The 17,609-nt window shown below is 33.8% G+C and overlaps 1 protein-coding gene across 1 annotated transcript; it reads left to right on the top strand.

The window, feature by feature from the left end:
* The first annotated feature begins 16,019 nt into the window (after window positions 1-16,019).
* On the top strand, window positions 16,020-17,609 carry LOC107845875 (photosynthetic NDH subunit of lumenal location 1, chloroplastic). The gene is made up of 7 exons (XM_016690370.2): window positions 16,020-16,394; window positions 16,503-16,586; window positions 16,670-16,743; window positions 16,826-16,948; window positions 17,054-17,125; window positions 17,207-17,303; window positions 17,388-17,609. The coding sequence occupies exons 1-7, from the start codon at window positions 16,250-16,252 to the stop codon at window positions 17,489-17,491; spliced, it is 699 nt and encodes a 232-aa protein (XP_016545856.1). The 5' UTR covers window positions 16,020-16,249; the 3' UTR covers window positions 17,492-17,609.

The raw sequence follows: 17,609 nt of genomic DNA, 5'->3' as shown, positions 1-17,609 counted from the left end.
ATTACTCTTGGGATTTGAAATTTTATGTAATAATATAAAGTTTGGTTGTAGTTTTAAGTAATTATTCCATATCTAAAAGCAAGTTTGACACATTTCGTTCAATTTTCTCAAGTTGCATTTACGCAGTTGGTGGATCGTTGAGAACACCTCCACGCTAGAACAATTAGTTCACTTATGTAATTTTGGTACTAGGTGATTTAGGTGTTTGTTTTTGCTATGTGTCAATTGTTAGATGACATCTTTAACTAATGTAAATTTCCTTTCATGTAAGCTTGTGCTTCTACGGTTGATTAAAAGTGTCAGCACTTACACTAACTATAATTGCATATATTTGGGGATGGAAAGGAACCATTTATATTGCACTTAAGGTGCTTGGTTTTCTCCGTTACGACCATAAATGTGGGTCCATTTGAGATATTTCATGTGGTCAAGTTGTTGAGGTCTCGTTGTTTACAGAGGTGGATCTCTTAAGGTTTTAGCATTGAACTCCTTTTATTTAAGTTACGAGTTCATATCTAGTACCTAGAGAAAATTGAAGGAAAGCTGTCTTTTAAGTCTTGAATGAAAGATTGGTGACATTGACCAACAGATAGGATCAAACATCATTAGGAAAATTAATTAAGTTAATTGTGGACTTTATTAATATTTTCAAAACTTTCTAATCTTTTCAAAAATAAAAATCAACCCAACCCACACCCCTCTTCAATCTTAATCAACCACTCTCTCTCTCCAGCTTCTCCCAACCAACAGTTTTGCAAAATTTCTCCCTTCAACCTCTGGCGCTAAATAGTCGGGCAAGTTTTTTTCAACTTTCAACTGTCAATCGATGTGAATACTTCTCTGGCGACAACAACTTCGAGCTCTTCGTCCTCCTATTTCTTTTTTCACAGGTAAAAAATTATCAAGAAACAGAGGAACTTGAGCCAACTACTCTTCTGGTATTGAAATATGGACTGAATAAAACCCTTATTTCTGAAATTTCTACATTTCTTCTTCTCGTTGTCGTACTGTTGATTTGAATTTATTGGTAATTTTTTATCACAGTTGATATTCTTAGTATGTATATGTGTATGTGATATGTTGGTGTTGTTGGGTTGATTTGTTATTTGTCTTGATAGAAATGGTATTGCAACAGTTGAAACATCTGATGTAATAGATGAAACATATGATGCAACAGATGAAAATCTGATGCAATAGATTAAAAATTTGATGCAACTATGAAAATCTGATGCAACAGGTGAACAATCTAACAGATCATTCATCTTTTGCGATAGATGACTCTTTTGTTTGGAAGAAACCTAAACAATATTGATCAAACAAATAATTGATTAGTGATCTATTTTTATTCTTTCCAACGGTTTACTCTTCATTTTAAAATCTGATGCAACAGATTAAAAATCTGATGCAACTATGAAAATCTGATGCAACAGGTGAACAATCTAATAGATCATTCATCTGTTGCGACAAACGACTCTTCTATTTGGAAAAAATTTAAACAACATTGATCCAACAGATAACTGATTAGTGATCTATTTTTATTCTTTCCAACGGTTTACTCTTTATTTTACAATAGATTAGGACTGTTTTTATTCTTTCCAACGATTTACTCATACAGGTTGGTTATCTGTTGTAACAAATAACATACCTGTTGCAACTGATTAGTGATCCGTTTTTATTCTTTCCAACGGTTTACTTATCTGTTGCAATAGGTCAGTTATATATTGCAATAGATAAAATACCTGGTGCAACAGATTAGTGATCTATTTTTATTGTTACCAACGTATTACTTATCCATTGCAATGGGTCAGTTATGTGTTGCACTAGATAAAATACCAGGTGCAATAGATAGTGTTGTTTTTATGGTTCCCACGTATTACTCATCCGTTGCAACAGGTCGGTTATAAGTTATAACAAATAACATACCTGGTGCAACAGATTAGTTGTATGTTGGAACTATTATATTAGTGTTATGCATTAATCAATTATAATCTATGTTATGTTTCTGTTAATTTAATGTAACATGGCTCCCAAAATAATAGAAATCGAATCAAATCTAAGTAAAGAAATAAGTGCAGTAGCTTAGCTACATCCACCACTCTATGAGCTTACTTTACAAGCGTTATCTCAATTAGGAGAAGAAGATAATGAACATAGGGATGAGGAATTTTTCAAAAGAGATGATCCAAATACTAATAGTCCTTTCATGGAAGAGTTGGTCAAAACCTTCAGCATTAATCGTTACCCTATGAGAATGCAGTGCGATGGTGCCACAGATTTAACGGGTGATCTCGTAGTTAAGTCAGTCATGGGAAAATCTTTTAACTCCTTTAGAAAAATACTCCGAGAACAAAAATTGGATTCTTATTTTAGGGAAAACTGCTTTGGGAAATATCTTGATTTGCCGGAGGACAACAATGCTCATTTCCAGATGAAAATGGTATATGATATTCTCAAGAACAGGTTTATGTATGAAAACAAAGATAAGATGGATGAGGTGTGGATAAATTACTATGGCATGCCTATTTGTTTTGGTTGGGAGGAGTTTGCCATAGTTACCGGACTAAAATGTTATCCTCCTTCTCCTTCTCAAGTTATACCTACTCTGACCCAAAAAAAACACCCCTCACGTCCAAAAAAGTAAGAGGCAAGTCGAGTGATCGTGATGACCTGGTGTCCATTGTTGGTCCAAGCTTCAGAAACAAAAGTCTGATTGAAGCGTTGAAAGGTAAAGGACTTTCAAAGAAGCACAAACAATCATTGTGCTTGGTTTGGTTGGTACATAATGTTCTTTGGGAGAGAGACATTAACAACAACATAAGCCTCGATTTAATAAATATCTTCGAGGATCTTGAGGCATTTAACAACTATCCTTGGGGTTATGAAAGCTTCAAAATGACTATCGAATATTTGTTGACTCCGTTAATGCCAAAAATAGTCAACTTATATGGTTTTCCATGCGCCTTCATGGTAAATATTTCTTTTATCATGATATGATTCATCATTTTTTAATTTGATAATACTTTTGATTTATTGGTGTTATGTTATAGGCTTGGACATTTGACAGAAGAGCAGCATGAGCTGAAGAAGGTGAATGTACATCATCTGTTTTAAAAAACAAACAAGCACATATCTATTTCAACAGATGATACATCTGCAGAAAATTATCAAACAGATGTATACATTTATTGCAATTGTTGTCTAACCTGTTGCATTGGATTCGTTATCTATTTCAACAGATGAGTCTTATGTTGCAACAAATGGGTTATTTGTTCAAAATTATCATACTGCTCTGATTTACCTGTTCAAATTTATCCCAACAGATAATCCATCTGATGCAACATAAGAATCATCTATTGCAACAAATGGAAAATTTTTTGTATATCTCTACTTAGCATTGACAATTCTGGCTTTCCAGGTAGATGTCACAGCTACTTCCAAAGAGTATAATATGATAGTTGATAATACAGTTGATCAATGACTATTCAGAATGGATTGCCAATGGGCTGTTAAAGCATCATGCTGGCAGGTACATAAATCAATTTTATGGATATCGGTTTATACAATTCTTGTTGTAAGAACCTGACATTAACACATATAAATCATCATGTAGAAAACAAAATGACGAGTGCTACAAAGTGAACGAATCGAGCTTAGTTTTGATACGTTTGACTTTGTTACTGCACATCCTGGAATGAAGAATTGGTTTTATTTGATGTCACAGCCCCAAACTTGCTGGAATGATGAGGTTTAAAGGTCATACATATTACTATTAATTAATACTTTATTTAATTACATCTGCGTAGTAATTTTTTCTTCACATAATCCAAAATGTTTGATAATATGTGCAGCACATCGATGTCATTTTTTACTACCTCCGAAAGAAGGCCAAGTTGCAAACACAAGAACAATATAGATACATAACAAACAATTGTTTGTACAAAGTTTACAGCAATATATGATAGGTATTGTCAACAGCAGTCGGAAGTTTCCCAAAATGAGGAATTCTTAATCAACATCATCAAAGGTTTTAGCATTCCGGCTGGCTTACCTTGGCATTGGATCGACGAAGTGTCATCCCAATCAATTGTGGTGATGAATTCCGTTGGGTGTTGGCTGTCGCCATTCTAAAAGAGAGGCGCATCTGAGTTTATGACTCGATGTCACGAAAAAAATGTTCCGGGCCATCGTCTAAGATACAAAAGCTGGACAAATATTGCCTACTTACCTTGATATGAGTGGTTTTTGGATCAAAAGGTTCGTACTGATTGGTCGATGATTGAAGTATACCAGGATAAAATGGGTAATCCATTTGATGTACAATATATTGACGGAATTTCTCAATAAAAAATTGGTAGCCTGTAAGTTTAAGTGTCATGATTTAGTTTCATTTCACAAATTTCACAACGCTTGCATGAACTGAAAGATATGGATTATCTATTTTTTATAACGCAGGGATTGTGGTCCTTTTGTTGCCGCCTATGCTGAGTATTTGAGCGATGTATTACAAGTATCAAATGATGGACTTGATGTCAGATTACTCCGCAAAAGATATGCTGCTCTTTTATGGAAATATGGAGAAACAAAAGCTCAGAAGTCGTACGCAACCAACGTTAAAGATCCTCGACGACGAAAGCCGAATGCCATAGAACTGGATGAAGAACAACTTATCCATATTGATTAGATATTTATAGCTCAAGTCCGTTAATGTAATAACCTATGCTCCTTGGTTTAACTTGTTGATTTATTTGTAGAGTAGATCATTTGTACTCATAATGATTTTTTTTACATTTCATTTATTTGTTGAGTTATTTTATTTCATGTAATTTTTTAAGGCTTTTATTTATTTTATTTTGTCTATGAATATAATTAATTTTGAGTTTTGAACATGTTAATTGAAATGGAGTACTAGATTCAAATATCACAATAGATAGTACATCTGCTGCAACAGACGACATATCTTATCAGACAGATTTAGACATATGTTGTAACATGAGATGCAACACGTAGGTCATCTGCTGGAAATTATATAACAGGTCTTTCTACTTTTTTTATTTGCTCCAACAGATTACCGATCTGTTGCAATAGATAAGTTATATGTTGCAACAGATCATAAATCTGTTGCGACAGAAAGACGGGGAATATCTGCATAACGCAATAGATGACCAACCTATTCCAACAGATAATCAATCTGTCACAATGGGTACTATATTTGTTACGACAGATATAAAATTTGTTGCATTATAAATATTCAACTTTGCCAGATATAAAAATTATTTCCCCTATATGTATAGTGAATTGGCTTGAAATAAAAATTTGTTATCGTGTTCGTCTCTGTCTTTGTACATGTTATTTTTTATACACGAGCTCCAACCATTTAGTTAGTACCCCATATGCCTAGACCTATTGCATCTTTCCCACAATGGTATCGCACACATCAGTCATTTGTGTGCCGATCAGCAAACACTCTATGTATGCAAGCAACTACGGCCTGCACGCTGCACCGGTTGTATTTTTTGGGAGCTGGATGTTCTTCTTTCAACCTTCAAAAACCCATGATTCCTTCGCTAATACTTTAGTCGGCAAATGATCCATCAGCTTACTCTACATCAACAACTTGGGCAACAACTTCAAGAGTGGCTACATGTGGGTTAAAAACGTCTTCTCGCTGAACAAAGGTAGGTTGCAGTCATAAGCCTAAATCTTTCCCTCGTATAGTAGTATCTCAATAGTGAGAAAATGGGTGATATCCACATTCATGATAGCAAGGATTCTCTTTGCCTTGGTCTAGCTCTTTTCGTATGGATATGGCCTCTTCCCTCTAACATATTTAATCGCTTCTTCATTCCATTGGAACATAGAAACTAACTGATCAAAACCCAGGCCACCGGAATCAGCTAGATTACGAAGATCAGCGTACCTATCTTTAAAATTATTGTAGAAGTTGAGGTCCATTATCCTATCAGCAACATCATAAGCATCTGGGTATGCTAATTTCCTGCCCCTCATGAGGTAGAGAATTTCATCAACATACTGTGGTATAAGAAGATAATTTTTAAATAGGTTTGTAATTTTAAAGAACAAAAATACAATGGAAAGAATCCGATGAAGAGGGTTCTCTGAATCAGTTCACAGATTACCCAGCTAACACAACTTATGCAACAGATATGTATTATGTTGCAACAGAATACCAAGGGGTGTTTTGAAACATATTTATTTTTGCTGAGCACCAACATGCTCATAATCACAACTGGCAGCAGAAGCAGAAGAAGGATGGCTACCACCATCACAAACAAATCCACTAGCAACACTCCTAGAAAAAGCACCCAGATCTGTAGCAGTTTGAGTTAGGTCGTGAAGAGCTTCAACATTAGACTGATCTTGCCTAACTGCTCTTGTTATGGATGTTTCTCCATTCGATTCCTTCTTTATTAACTCCACCGTTGGGTCTTCTTTTGTATCAACAAGATCCAGAGTAAGTAAAGAAGTCATTCCAGCTCATCAATGGTGGGCACGATCCAAAGATGCACAACCTATAAAAAAATAATAGGAGAAATTTAAATCATATAATAATAATTTACAGTCAGTTGGGTTAAATGGGGCTTGGTTATGTTAACAAAGCCAACTTATGCAACAGATGATCTAGCTACTACAACAGCTGATATGTATGTTGAAACAGATTGATAATATGTTGTATCAGAATATCCATCTGTTGCATAATTTACAGTAGATGGGTAATCTGTTGAGTAGGGTTCAGAGAACAGAGCAACATATGATTAATTTGTTGTGAAATATGGATCGTCTATTGCAACAGATTACCCATTGCACCAATTATAGTTGACGGGTAATCTCTTGCAACAGATGGAACATCTATTTCAATATCTTTCTTTGAGGCAAATTATTTTAGTTGAAAGAAGATGTACTGCATCATTCGGAGGATTAAAGAGATCAGCCTCATTAATATTTTTTTTGTTGCTCTCTACTGCAGCTAACCACCTAAGAATCCTTGGATGAGAAACCTTATTCGGGTAATCCGTGAAATACTTTTGGATGGGAAGAATGGCTTCACATTCCCAAGCCTAAAAATTATAAACAAAAAGCAAGCAAAAAAAAAGTCACAAGTATATTCAATATAAATTAATTAATGAGTAAAAATAGTGATCAATTTTATCATGAAAGCCCAAGAAAAGCCATATAATGTGGTTATCTTTGACTTTAGCTCTTTCAGTAAATATTTGACAGTTAAGTAGTAGCTGTCGTAGCCCCAGGGATAATTATTGAAACTCTCAAAATCATCAGCAAACGCCAATAAATCATGTTCTATGGCTTTCTTGATGTCTCTTGCCAATAAAACGGAATAGACAAACCAAACTAAGCACAATTTCTCCCTTTAGTGCTTTGGTATGTCTTTATTCTTGAGATCCGCTATCAAATCCTTCACTTTGTAGCTAGGTCCAACAATGCCCAACAATCCATCTTTTTTACCTTGCGTTTGTTGGTACCTTTGTGGAGTGTTTTATTGATGGCAGGTTCTTCTGGACGATCGCATCTCAAGCCTGTCACAATGGCAAACTCTTTCAATCCAAAACAAACCCGAATGCCACAGTAGTTGATCCAGACTTCATCCATCTTATTTCTGCCCTCCTTCGGACCTTCATCATCTCCCGCATACATGATTCTGTGCTTGAGAAGGCTATATACCATGATCATTGGGAAATGAAGAGGGCGGGGCCCAGACAGCTCAAGAAATTATGCAAAGCAGCTCTTCTTAAAAAGTCCATCTATGTTTTCCTTCTTCATAATACTCATAAGTTTGTCAAAAGGTTTCCCCAACTAACATTTAAGTACAAGATCACCAAATATTGCATTAGGGTTATTCATTGGCATCGCAACTCAAAACTTGTCAATACTAATGGTTTTGATAGAATCATGCTGGAATTTCAATATTATTTCACGCCCCATTGGTGAGGAGGAGTTATCACTTTCCTCGGCTTCATTTTGCCCTGACTGAGATTGTTTTGGAAGTTCCTCTAAATCTATTTGTACTCTAGCCTTTTTTGTTTGGTGATCGGAAGTTGATCCACTTTCTCCACTTTCTGTTTCTTTTCTTTTGGGAGACATCTTTTAACTACAAACAAAAGAAAAAATAAAATATACATTGCACTTGATGTCTATATAATTTTTTAAAAAAAGGTTAGACAAATTTCAATAAATTATTCTTACCACATAACCAAAAAAAATACACCAACGGACTACCCATCAGTTGGAACAGATGGGGAACCCGAATCTATTGAAGAACTATTTAATATCTCCGCACAGATATTCAACCTATTGCAATAGGTGGAGAAATTTTAATAAATTATTCTTTGCCACATTACAGGAAAATACTCCAACGGATAACCCATCAGTTTGGAACAGATGGGGAATCTGTTTCAAGACCTATTTAATATCTCCCAACAGATCTTTCACCCGTTGTAATAGATGGACCACCACCACTACAACCAATGTCATGACCAATGCTACCAAAACCACCACCAATGCCTCCAATACCAACACCAAGACCACTGACACCACCGCCAAAAAACACAAATAGCAACACCACCAACAATAGCCACCAACAATACCACAAATACCATCCAATAATACCATGACATTCAACAAAACATGAGAGAAAAAATAGGGTTTTCTCGGGTGCTTTCTACTTTTTCAGCATCAAAACTTAAAATTGTTAACCCATTCTCGAAGATAATACAACTAAAAGTCTTTTTTTTATCATTAACTAAAAAGCCTATTTTTTAGAATAAAGAACAAATATAGAACTCTTCTCGAACTCTGTTACATGCAAAGATAGAGAAAATAACAGATACAAGCGGGAATAAAGTCAAAAAAACAACATATGTAGTGTAAATAGGAAAAAAAATTGACTTATTTTGAAGGGTTGAGCAATATGTTGAGAAGTTGTTATTTGTATTGTTTGTATTTTTGAGAGGGAGAGGGCACCTCAAGAGAGAGAGAGAGAGAAGAGCAAGAACATAACATTTGAAATGAAAAGTTTTTCGTGCAAATAGATGATTTGTACGGGTTGATTTGTAATTTTGGAAAAGAATGATAAGTTTTCGAAAAGAATTGCTAATTTGGTCCGAATTAATCTTAATTAATTTTAAAAATTTTAAAAAATATAGTTTTTAAAACATTGACTTAATGAGTACTCATTTCTACTCAGAGTGATCGATCGAGACTCGAGTTGGGATGAACGCAATACCAGTACCATGCAATTGCAAAGACTCGATTGGATTTGTAGTTGACCCTACGAGATCATTCATTCATCCCTAGTTCTACCTAAATAAGCTTAGGTACTATCACTATCCTAACATTGAGCTGATGAGAACTCATTTCAACTCAGAGTGATCGATCGACGACTTAGGTCGGGATGAACGCAATACCAATGTCATGCAATTGAAAAGACTCAGTTGGATTTGTAGTTGACCCTAGGAGCTCATTCATTCATCCCTAGTTCCACCTAAATCAACTTAGGTACTATCACTATCCTAAAATTGAGTTGATAAGAACTCATTTCAACTCAAAGTGATAGATCGACGACTCGGGTCAGGATGAATGTAATACCAATGCTATGTAATTGCAAAGACTCGATTGGATTTGTAGTTGATCCTGCGAGCTCGCTCATTCATTACTAGTTTCACCTAAATCAACTTAGGTACTATCACAATCCTAACATTGAGTTGATGAGAACTCATTTCAACTTAGAGTGATCTATCGACGACTCTGGTCGAGATGAATGCAATACCAACACCATGCAATTACAAAGACTCAATTGGATTTGTAGTTGACCCTGAGAGCTCACTTATTCATCCCTAGTTCCACCCAAATCATTTAGTTGATGAGAAATCATTTCAACTCAGAGTGATCAATCGACGACTCGGGTCGGTATGAACACAATACCAATGCTATGCAATTACAAAGACTCGATTGGATTTGTTGTTAACCCTGCGATCTTATTCATTCATCCCTAGTTCCACCTAAATCAATTGCTATAAAATCTGTTGCAACAAACAACTAAGCTATTGAAAATTTTCAAACAGGTACATATATGTTGCAACAGATGACATATCTTATTTAATTATCAAATAAATATTTACATCTGTTGTGACAGATGACGGAGCTATTAGAAATTTTTAAAAAACTATTTATATCTATTGTAACAGATGACATATCTAATTTTATTAATTATCAAATGAAAATTTTCATCTATTATCATAAATGATTGAGCTTTTGGGATTTTTAAACAGATATTTATATCTGTTGTAACAGATGACTGAGCTGTTCGGATTTCTAAACAGATATTTATATATGTTGGAATAGATGACATATCTGTTTGAAAATCTTTTTATCTCTTTTAATTTTAAAGCAAGAAGCTTCTGGTCCGAGTAGATAATATAAAGTAGTAGTACTTACTACTAAAGGCAGTAAAAAATGCTTCTTGGATATCTCAAAAGTGAGTACATTGAGCAGTCTTATCTTGTCTTTTCAATGTCAGTAGTCTTAGTCTTCCTCGTGCCCCTCAAATTATTAATAAAATTAATGAATATTAATTAATGAATATTGAAAACCACCACATCTACGTACACAATACATCTATAGAAATTATCTCATCTCTTCCTTCAGCTGCAGTTTATTTTATTCAACTTTTATTTTTTTTTCTCTCCTCTTTAGGGTCACAACCTTTTTTCTCTCTTTTCTCTTCTCTTCTCATAAATATCTTTTTGGATCTAAACCCATCCATATCTTTCCTAGACTTAAATTTCTATTTTGATCCCCTTTTTGATATTAAGGTATGGTTCATTATTGCTCTTTCATTCTCGTCTTCTTTTTTTGTATGTTATTTACATCTATTTTTTATTTGATTACTATTTACCCATATCATATTTACTAAAAAAAATTTAAGGAACTTGTAAGTATTGAATAAATAATTCGAGAATTTTTATTACAAAATGAGAAAAAAGTCATCTGTTGGGAGAAGTTTAAAAGCCTTGTTGGCAGTATCATTTATTTGTATGTGTTTTGTTTGTTTCATTATTGTTGATGCAGTTATTGATATTGGTGGTGAGGTTGGCATTGTTAGAAATTGTGGTGTTGTTGATGGTTCTGGAAAAAAAGATATTGTTTCTTTGTTGTTGATGATGTTGTTGGAACAAATATGGTTTCTTTTTTATTGATGTTTATGTTGTTGTTGATGTTGCAACAGATGGAGAAACTGTTGGAACAAATAAAATCACCAGAAAGGCTGGTTTGATGTATTCCATCAGACTCCACATCTATTGCAACAGACTCCACATCTGTTGGAACAAACTCTACATCTGATGCAACAGATGGATAATGTTCTTTTTGTGACATCAATTTTTTTACTCTTCTTTGTATATATAAGGAACTGACAGTTGATCAACTTTTGACGGACTATCTCAAGAGGCTGTTGTAAATATGGAATTGGAGAAATAAGCTGCTTGTAGATGGAACCACTTCATATGTGGGAGGTATGTATTACTGATAATATTATCGTGGAAACACACATAGAGTGCACTAATTTTGTGAATGATGTTTTTACTGATTAGTCACAGATCGTTCAAACAAGATGTCTGCAATTTTATAGTTAAGTTTGGTAGATCCAAACTAATAAGGATGAGGGACCATGAATATGGTTCTGATAGCCTGTTAAGATTTAATGTCGGTTATTCCTCATCTTTATTTGTCAAGCATTGTGAAGGGATCTAATTTTTGTGTCATTATAAAGAGATTCAATAATGATTGGACTAACCTTTAGAGTGCATTGGACCCTTAGAGTGCCTTCGAAGCTTAGCACTACATCTAATAAGAACGAAAAACTAATATATTTATTGCCCTGGCCAAAATTATATGGCTGGGTTGCTCGCTCGGGGTGTTGATTTTATGCCAGAATGTGCGGTAGGAGAATACTTTCGAAGAAAAATTGATGGTTGATAGAAGACTATATCATCTGAGAGCTAATTGAAGAAGAGACATAGGGTAGAAAGTGACTTCTAACGAATTTGGCCAGTGGAATTATCTTAACAGATGCGAAATCTGAATCAAGTGAAAATATGAAAGTGTATTTGGTAATGTAATTTCATCTGTTGTGTCTCTAAAAGAAACATAATGAAGATGGACACTTTGCTAGGAAGCTGGGTGGTCGGAATTATCACCTAGATAGAAAATAAAAGAAGACTAACAAAGAAGCCTCACGGGCATCGAGGGTAGAAATGATGTACATCAAGTCTAGAAAATTTATGCCAACAGCAACTGCAGTTAAAATAAGGAATCTAAGCGAAGACGATAAATTTTTGAATTTTAAATTTCATCCCATGCCTTCTTGTTTGTGTTTCTGATTAGGTCCACTGTCGTTGACCTAATCGAAACCACAAACGATATTGAAAGACAAATAGAGTATCATTGTTTTATTAGCAATATGGTTATAATTGATGGTGTTTTCTTGCCTTGACATGCTTTCAACATTCCTTGGAGAAGATCAGATACTTGCTGTAGTATGTGAATCCCGATAATTTTCAAGCTTGCCTCCAGCTTGTTGATTCTGTATTCAAGTTGGTCGTTGGCCTCTTCGAAGTTGGTAAAGAGTTCCTCGTCTCTTGTGAGCTCGATCAGGAACACTACCTTCAAAGTTGTGGTATTCTAGAAGCCCTTCCAAACACCTCCTTCATAAGCCTTAAAGGATACATGGAGGGTCTCTGTGTTTGTCTTAGGTCAAAATGTGTTGATGCAAGTTGAAGATATGGTCCCAAAAGTTGAACAACACTCTTTTATCTAGCGTTGCTCCATGCATCTTGCTCAACTAATTTGATAAATTAGATAAACAGATGGCTTAAATAGATGACTAGCTTGTTGCAACAGATGACACATTTGTTTATATTGTCAATCATTTGGAGACATCTATTATGACAGTGATCAACCTGTTGTAGAAATCAAACAGATATATATATCTGTTGTAAAAAGATTGTCAGTATGTTGTAAGTTATCTAACAGAAAGAATATATTTTGTAACAGATTACCCATCTGTTAGATTTATTTTAAAGCAATTTTCTTTTCTTTTCGAGATACAATAATTTATAAATAGGCCCCCCCTTACAAATATGGATGATCCAGATTCGTACAAGAATATTCATATCGAGTCCTTGCATGAACTTCAAAGACAGTTTGATTGATGATCTCCAGAGAGATATTTGGCTGACTTCGGAGCAAGGCTGCCGGATGAATGAAAGATGTCTGATTGACAATAATAATAATAGCAGTAATAATAATTAGGTAATGTTATTTATTTTAACGATTATTTTCCTCATTTTGTATATCAAATCTACCCAAAGGATTCAAAAATCTATGAACATTTATTTTATTTTGTTGTCGACTTTGAATTTTTAATTCTTATTTATTATTTAATAATAATCATTCTGTTTATTCCTTGTTCTCAACATGTCGAGATTGGTGGTAGGGATTGAGCAGCAATTTGTGTCAACAGTTAGAGGTTAATTTGCTACGACAGATCGATCATATGTTGCACCTGACGATTATTAATAAAAAAGGGCTATCGTTGTTATTGAGAGGGTGAAAAGAAAGATATGACCCGGAGTTTTGATTATTCAATATGAAAAATATTTTATAAATAAATCATAAGGAAATAAATAATAAATACAATTTATAACCACAATTTTAATAACTGATCGTGACTTTTCACCATTTTTGTTTTTGAATTTATTTTTAAATTATTTATTATATAATAAAATGATTATTATTTTATTAAGGAATTTGAAAAGGTATTTTTTTAATTTATAAAATAAAAAAGTAAGCAAATTTGGATTAATGATATGATGATATAGTTATATTTTTTTTTAAAAAAGTAGATTATATGTTGCAATAATTAAATTATCTAATGCAACAAGTTCACTATGGTTGCAACAGATGATATATTGTTGTCACGGATGATTTATCTGATGCAACCTATATTGAGTCACAACTCAATAAAAGCAGTTCTTGGAAAGAACTAATTAATAATAATAATCTGAAAAGTCATGACTTATCACAATATTTCTTAATTTAATTAATTCATTACTTTTCACATTAATAAAAAATGTAAATTAATAAATGGAGGTGAACAGTTAGATTATATGTTGCAACAGATATGTTATCTAATGCAACATATTTTATATTTGTTGCAACAGATAATATATCTATTGTCACAAATGTGTTATCTGATCCAACAGATATAGAATCTGTTGCCACAACTCAATAAAAACGGTTCTTCGAAAGATTAATTAATAATAATAATTTAAAAAGTCATGACTTATATCACAATATTTATTTTCTTAATTTAATCAAAAATTTAATTAATGTATGGAGGTGAATAGTCGCGCCTTTTGCCTCTTATTCAAATTCAATCCTCTATAGATAGGTTCTTCCTTACTCAATCATTCATTCAAATACACACTCTATTTATTTATTGCATCTCGTCTTTCATGTTACACTCTAAAAGATAAGATTATGGCTCACCCAGTGTGGGACGTTGCTTTTCTGCAAGATGCCATGAATGAACTTTGGAATCAAGTTCGTGATCTGCAATGGGAATTGGGAGGAGTTAGATCAAGAATGCTCAGCGAGATATGCAGGCTGAGGAGAGCCTTGCTACTTCCGGTTGAAGATTGGCCGGTTGGCAGTGATGATGCTAATAATAAAAATAATAATAATAATAATAATAATAATAATAATAATAATAATTCGACTATTATTTTTATTTTAGTCTATTAAATGTATTTTATTTGTTTAATAAATAAATTATGTTTGAACTTTGACGTTTTAATCCATACTTAATTTTCATTTTGTTTGTTATCTTCTCAACAAACATTTCGACGATTTGACGTAAAAAGGAATAATTTAGAATCCAGTAGCAATAGTAAGATTTATCTGTTGGGTTTGTGGAAGGGGTTGATTTGTGTTGTTTCAAATAGATTAATCATTCGTTGCAATAGATAATTAGTCAGGTGCAACAGATAAACATCCTGATACAACAGATAATACGTCTGATGCAACAGATAATACGATGATGCAACAGATAAATAGTCTGATACAACTGATTATTCATCTGATGCACTAGATGATTGATCTGTTTAAATTGTGGGCACTTGTGATGGATTCATAATCGGGGTTCTATCTATTATTGGAAAAACAGAAGTGTACCCAAATGACAAATACTAATAAAAATCATAATTTTACTTACCAAAGTAATCTATGAAGTAATGCCAAAGTGGAAAGTGATGTAGTAAACAAAAATTGACCTAAGAAATTGGTCAGATCGCAACAGTAGTGCTATACCAACAACAACAACAACAACAAATGGTCGACAAGAAGAAGATGAAGCAGAAGATGATGAATAAAGCAGCAGAAACAATTAACAACAAAAATCGCTAAGAGAGAGAAAACAACAATGGATGAGAAGAGAGAGAAAAACGCCTTTTTTCCCCTCCGTTTTCTGTTATTTTAGGTATACATTAGGATCAAAGTGTAAATTTAAAAACTTATGGGTTATTTTAAAACTTTCCTAATTTTCTTAATACATAATAAAGTAATTGTCACCTCCAACTAATAATTAATACTTGTGTCACCTACACCTCATTTTAAAACTCTTTTGTAACCTGTGGCCCAAACTCCCTAGTATTTATTACAATTGAGCGAATTTATACATATAAATTTATATTTCGCATCAAAAGTACCAATATATTAGGTACGCCTTATTCAGTGAGGATTCAACTTTGTGCTTTTGTTACATATAGATATTTTATGACGTGTGAGCTTGCAGGAACAACTAGAACAAATACCCATGTGAAACTTTGGCAGGAACAACTAGAACAAATTAATATTGTGGGCACCCCTCTCTACAAGCTACATAATATGGCTAAATTTTGCCCATAATATGAAGCACAGCCCATTAGGTTTTGGAAAGAGACATAGAAGCCCGTTTGAACCTTGGCAGGAAATTTCATCCTCTCATATAATTTGTATCTTATCCTGTTGAGCAAGAAAAAAAAAAATCATCCGTGAACAAGATAAAAGAAGAAGTGATCTATTAGGAGAAAAAAATAAACATGAGAAAACATCATGCAATATAATGTGCCCAATTATCTATATCACACTTTATGAGAAGCAAAGATATTACTGATTTATGTCCACAAAAATGGCAGCTACTTCACTCTCACTGAGTTTTGGGCTTACATCAGCGGCGAACACTTTGAATAGGCATTCTGCATTTCCTTTACACAACATTATCACATGCTCATCATCAGAAAACACATCCCCTAATCAAGAAAGTAATAAAATCCCATCTCAGTTATTTAGTCATATTTGCATTTCAGCCATTTTCTTTGAGCTAAAATTTTATTAATGTTTAACAAAAAAGATTAAAGTATTTGTTTCAGAAAGTTTCATGAGGAGAGCATTTCTTTTGGGAGTAGGAGATCTTTCATTGAACTTAATACCCGCTAGTTCCCTTCTGGCTCAAGGTACTCTGTTAGACTGTTACTAAAATTTGGATTGTTTTTATCTACTTGGAGAATAACACTTTATAATCAAATGGTGTCTGCAGGAGTACCGGAAAACTATGAAATCTTTGTTGACAAACAAGATGGCTATTCATATTATTATCCATCAGATTGGAGGGTATGTCGCGTTGTAAGAGTTGATTCTTTTAAAAAGAAAATTACTCTTCTTTTACTTGGAAACACTTGTTTGTCTAGAACAGGAATTTGATTTCAGAGGTCATGACTCTGCATTTAAGGATAGATATCTACAACTGCAAAATGTACGACTAAGCTTTATACCAACTGATAAATCAGATATTCATGATTTGGGGCCAATGGAAGAGGTAAGTGGTACTATTCATCCATGTAGATGCATTTAGCTATTCTTTGTCACATCAACTTATTTTCTTTTTTCTGATTCTCCCTTACTTCGAAATTGATTCCAAAAGGTTGTGCCGGATCTGGTAAAACATGTTTACTCTGCACCTAATCAGGTGGCAAACATAATGGAAATGAAGGAGGTATGATCTTTCTCATATCTCTATTGTTTTGATACACAGCTCGGTTTCCACTAGTCACACTAATTTTTCAAAATAATGTAGAGAAGTACGGATGGGAAAAACTATTTCACCTTTGAATATGTATTGACATCTCCAAATTTTTCTCGGGCAGCATTTGCTACCATAGCAATTGGAAATGGTAAGTAGTCCGGTCCATCTCTTAGCTTTACATCATAACTTACTGGTGCAATTTTCTGCGTTCACGTTAGGATATTTTGTACAGGGAGACACTACACACTAATTGTAGGAGCAAATGAAAGGCGATGGAGAAAATTCCGTAACAAACTTAAAGTGGTGGCCGACTCATTTCAGGTGCTGGATATTTAGAATTGCGCCGCCCAACATGTATCTAAGGCTGGAATCCAAAAGTCTTTTCCATATGTCCATGAAACAGGATTGTTTACATATCCTCTTGCAATTATATATCGAGCTAAATTACAAATAA

This window comes from Capsicum annuum, chromosome 10 (genome assembly GCF_002878395.1).
Source record: "Capsicum annuum cultivar UCD-10X-F1 chromosome 10, UCD10Xv1.1, whole genome shotgun sequence".
In the NCBI taxonomy this organism is placed as follows: Eukaryota; Viridiplantae; Streptophyta; class Magnoliopsida; order Solanales; family Solanaceae; genus Capsicum; species Capsicum annuum.
The sequence above is the reverse complement of the archived record's forward strand: the minus strand, read 5'-3'. Positions and strand labels throughout refer to the sequence as shown.

Excerpts from the sequence above, each read along its gene's own strand:
- LOC107845875 (XM_016690370.2), top strand. The coding sequence starts at position 16,250 with ATGTCCACAAAAATGGCAGCTACTTCACTCTCACTGAGTTTTGGGCTT. Across the intron at positions 16,744-16,825 it reads ATTATCCATCAGATTGGAGG|GAATTTGATTTCAGAGGTCA; the intron begins GTATGTCGCGTT and ends TGTCTAGAACAG. Across the intron at positions 17,304-17,387 it reads TACCATAGCAATTGGAAATG|GGAGACACTACACACTAATT; the intron begins GTAAGTAGTCCG and ends TATTTTGTACAG.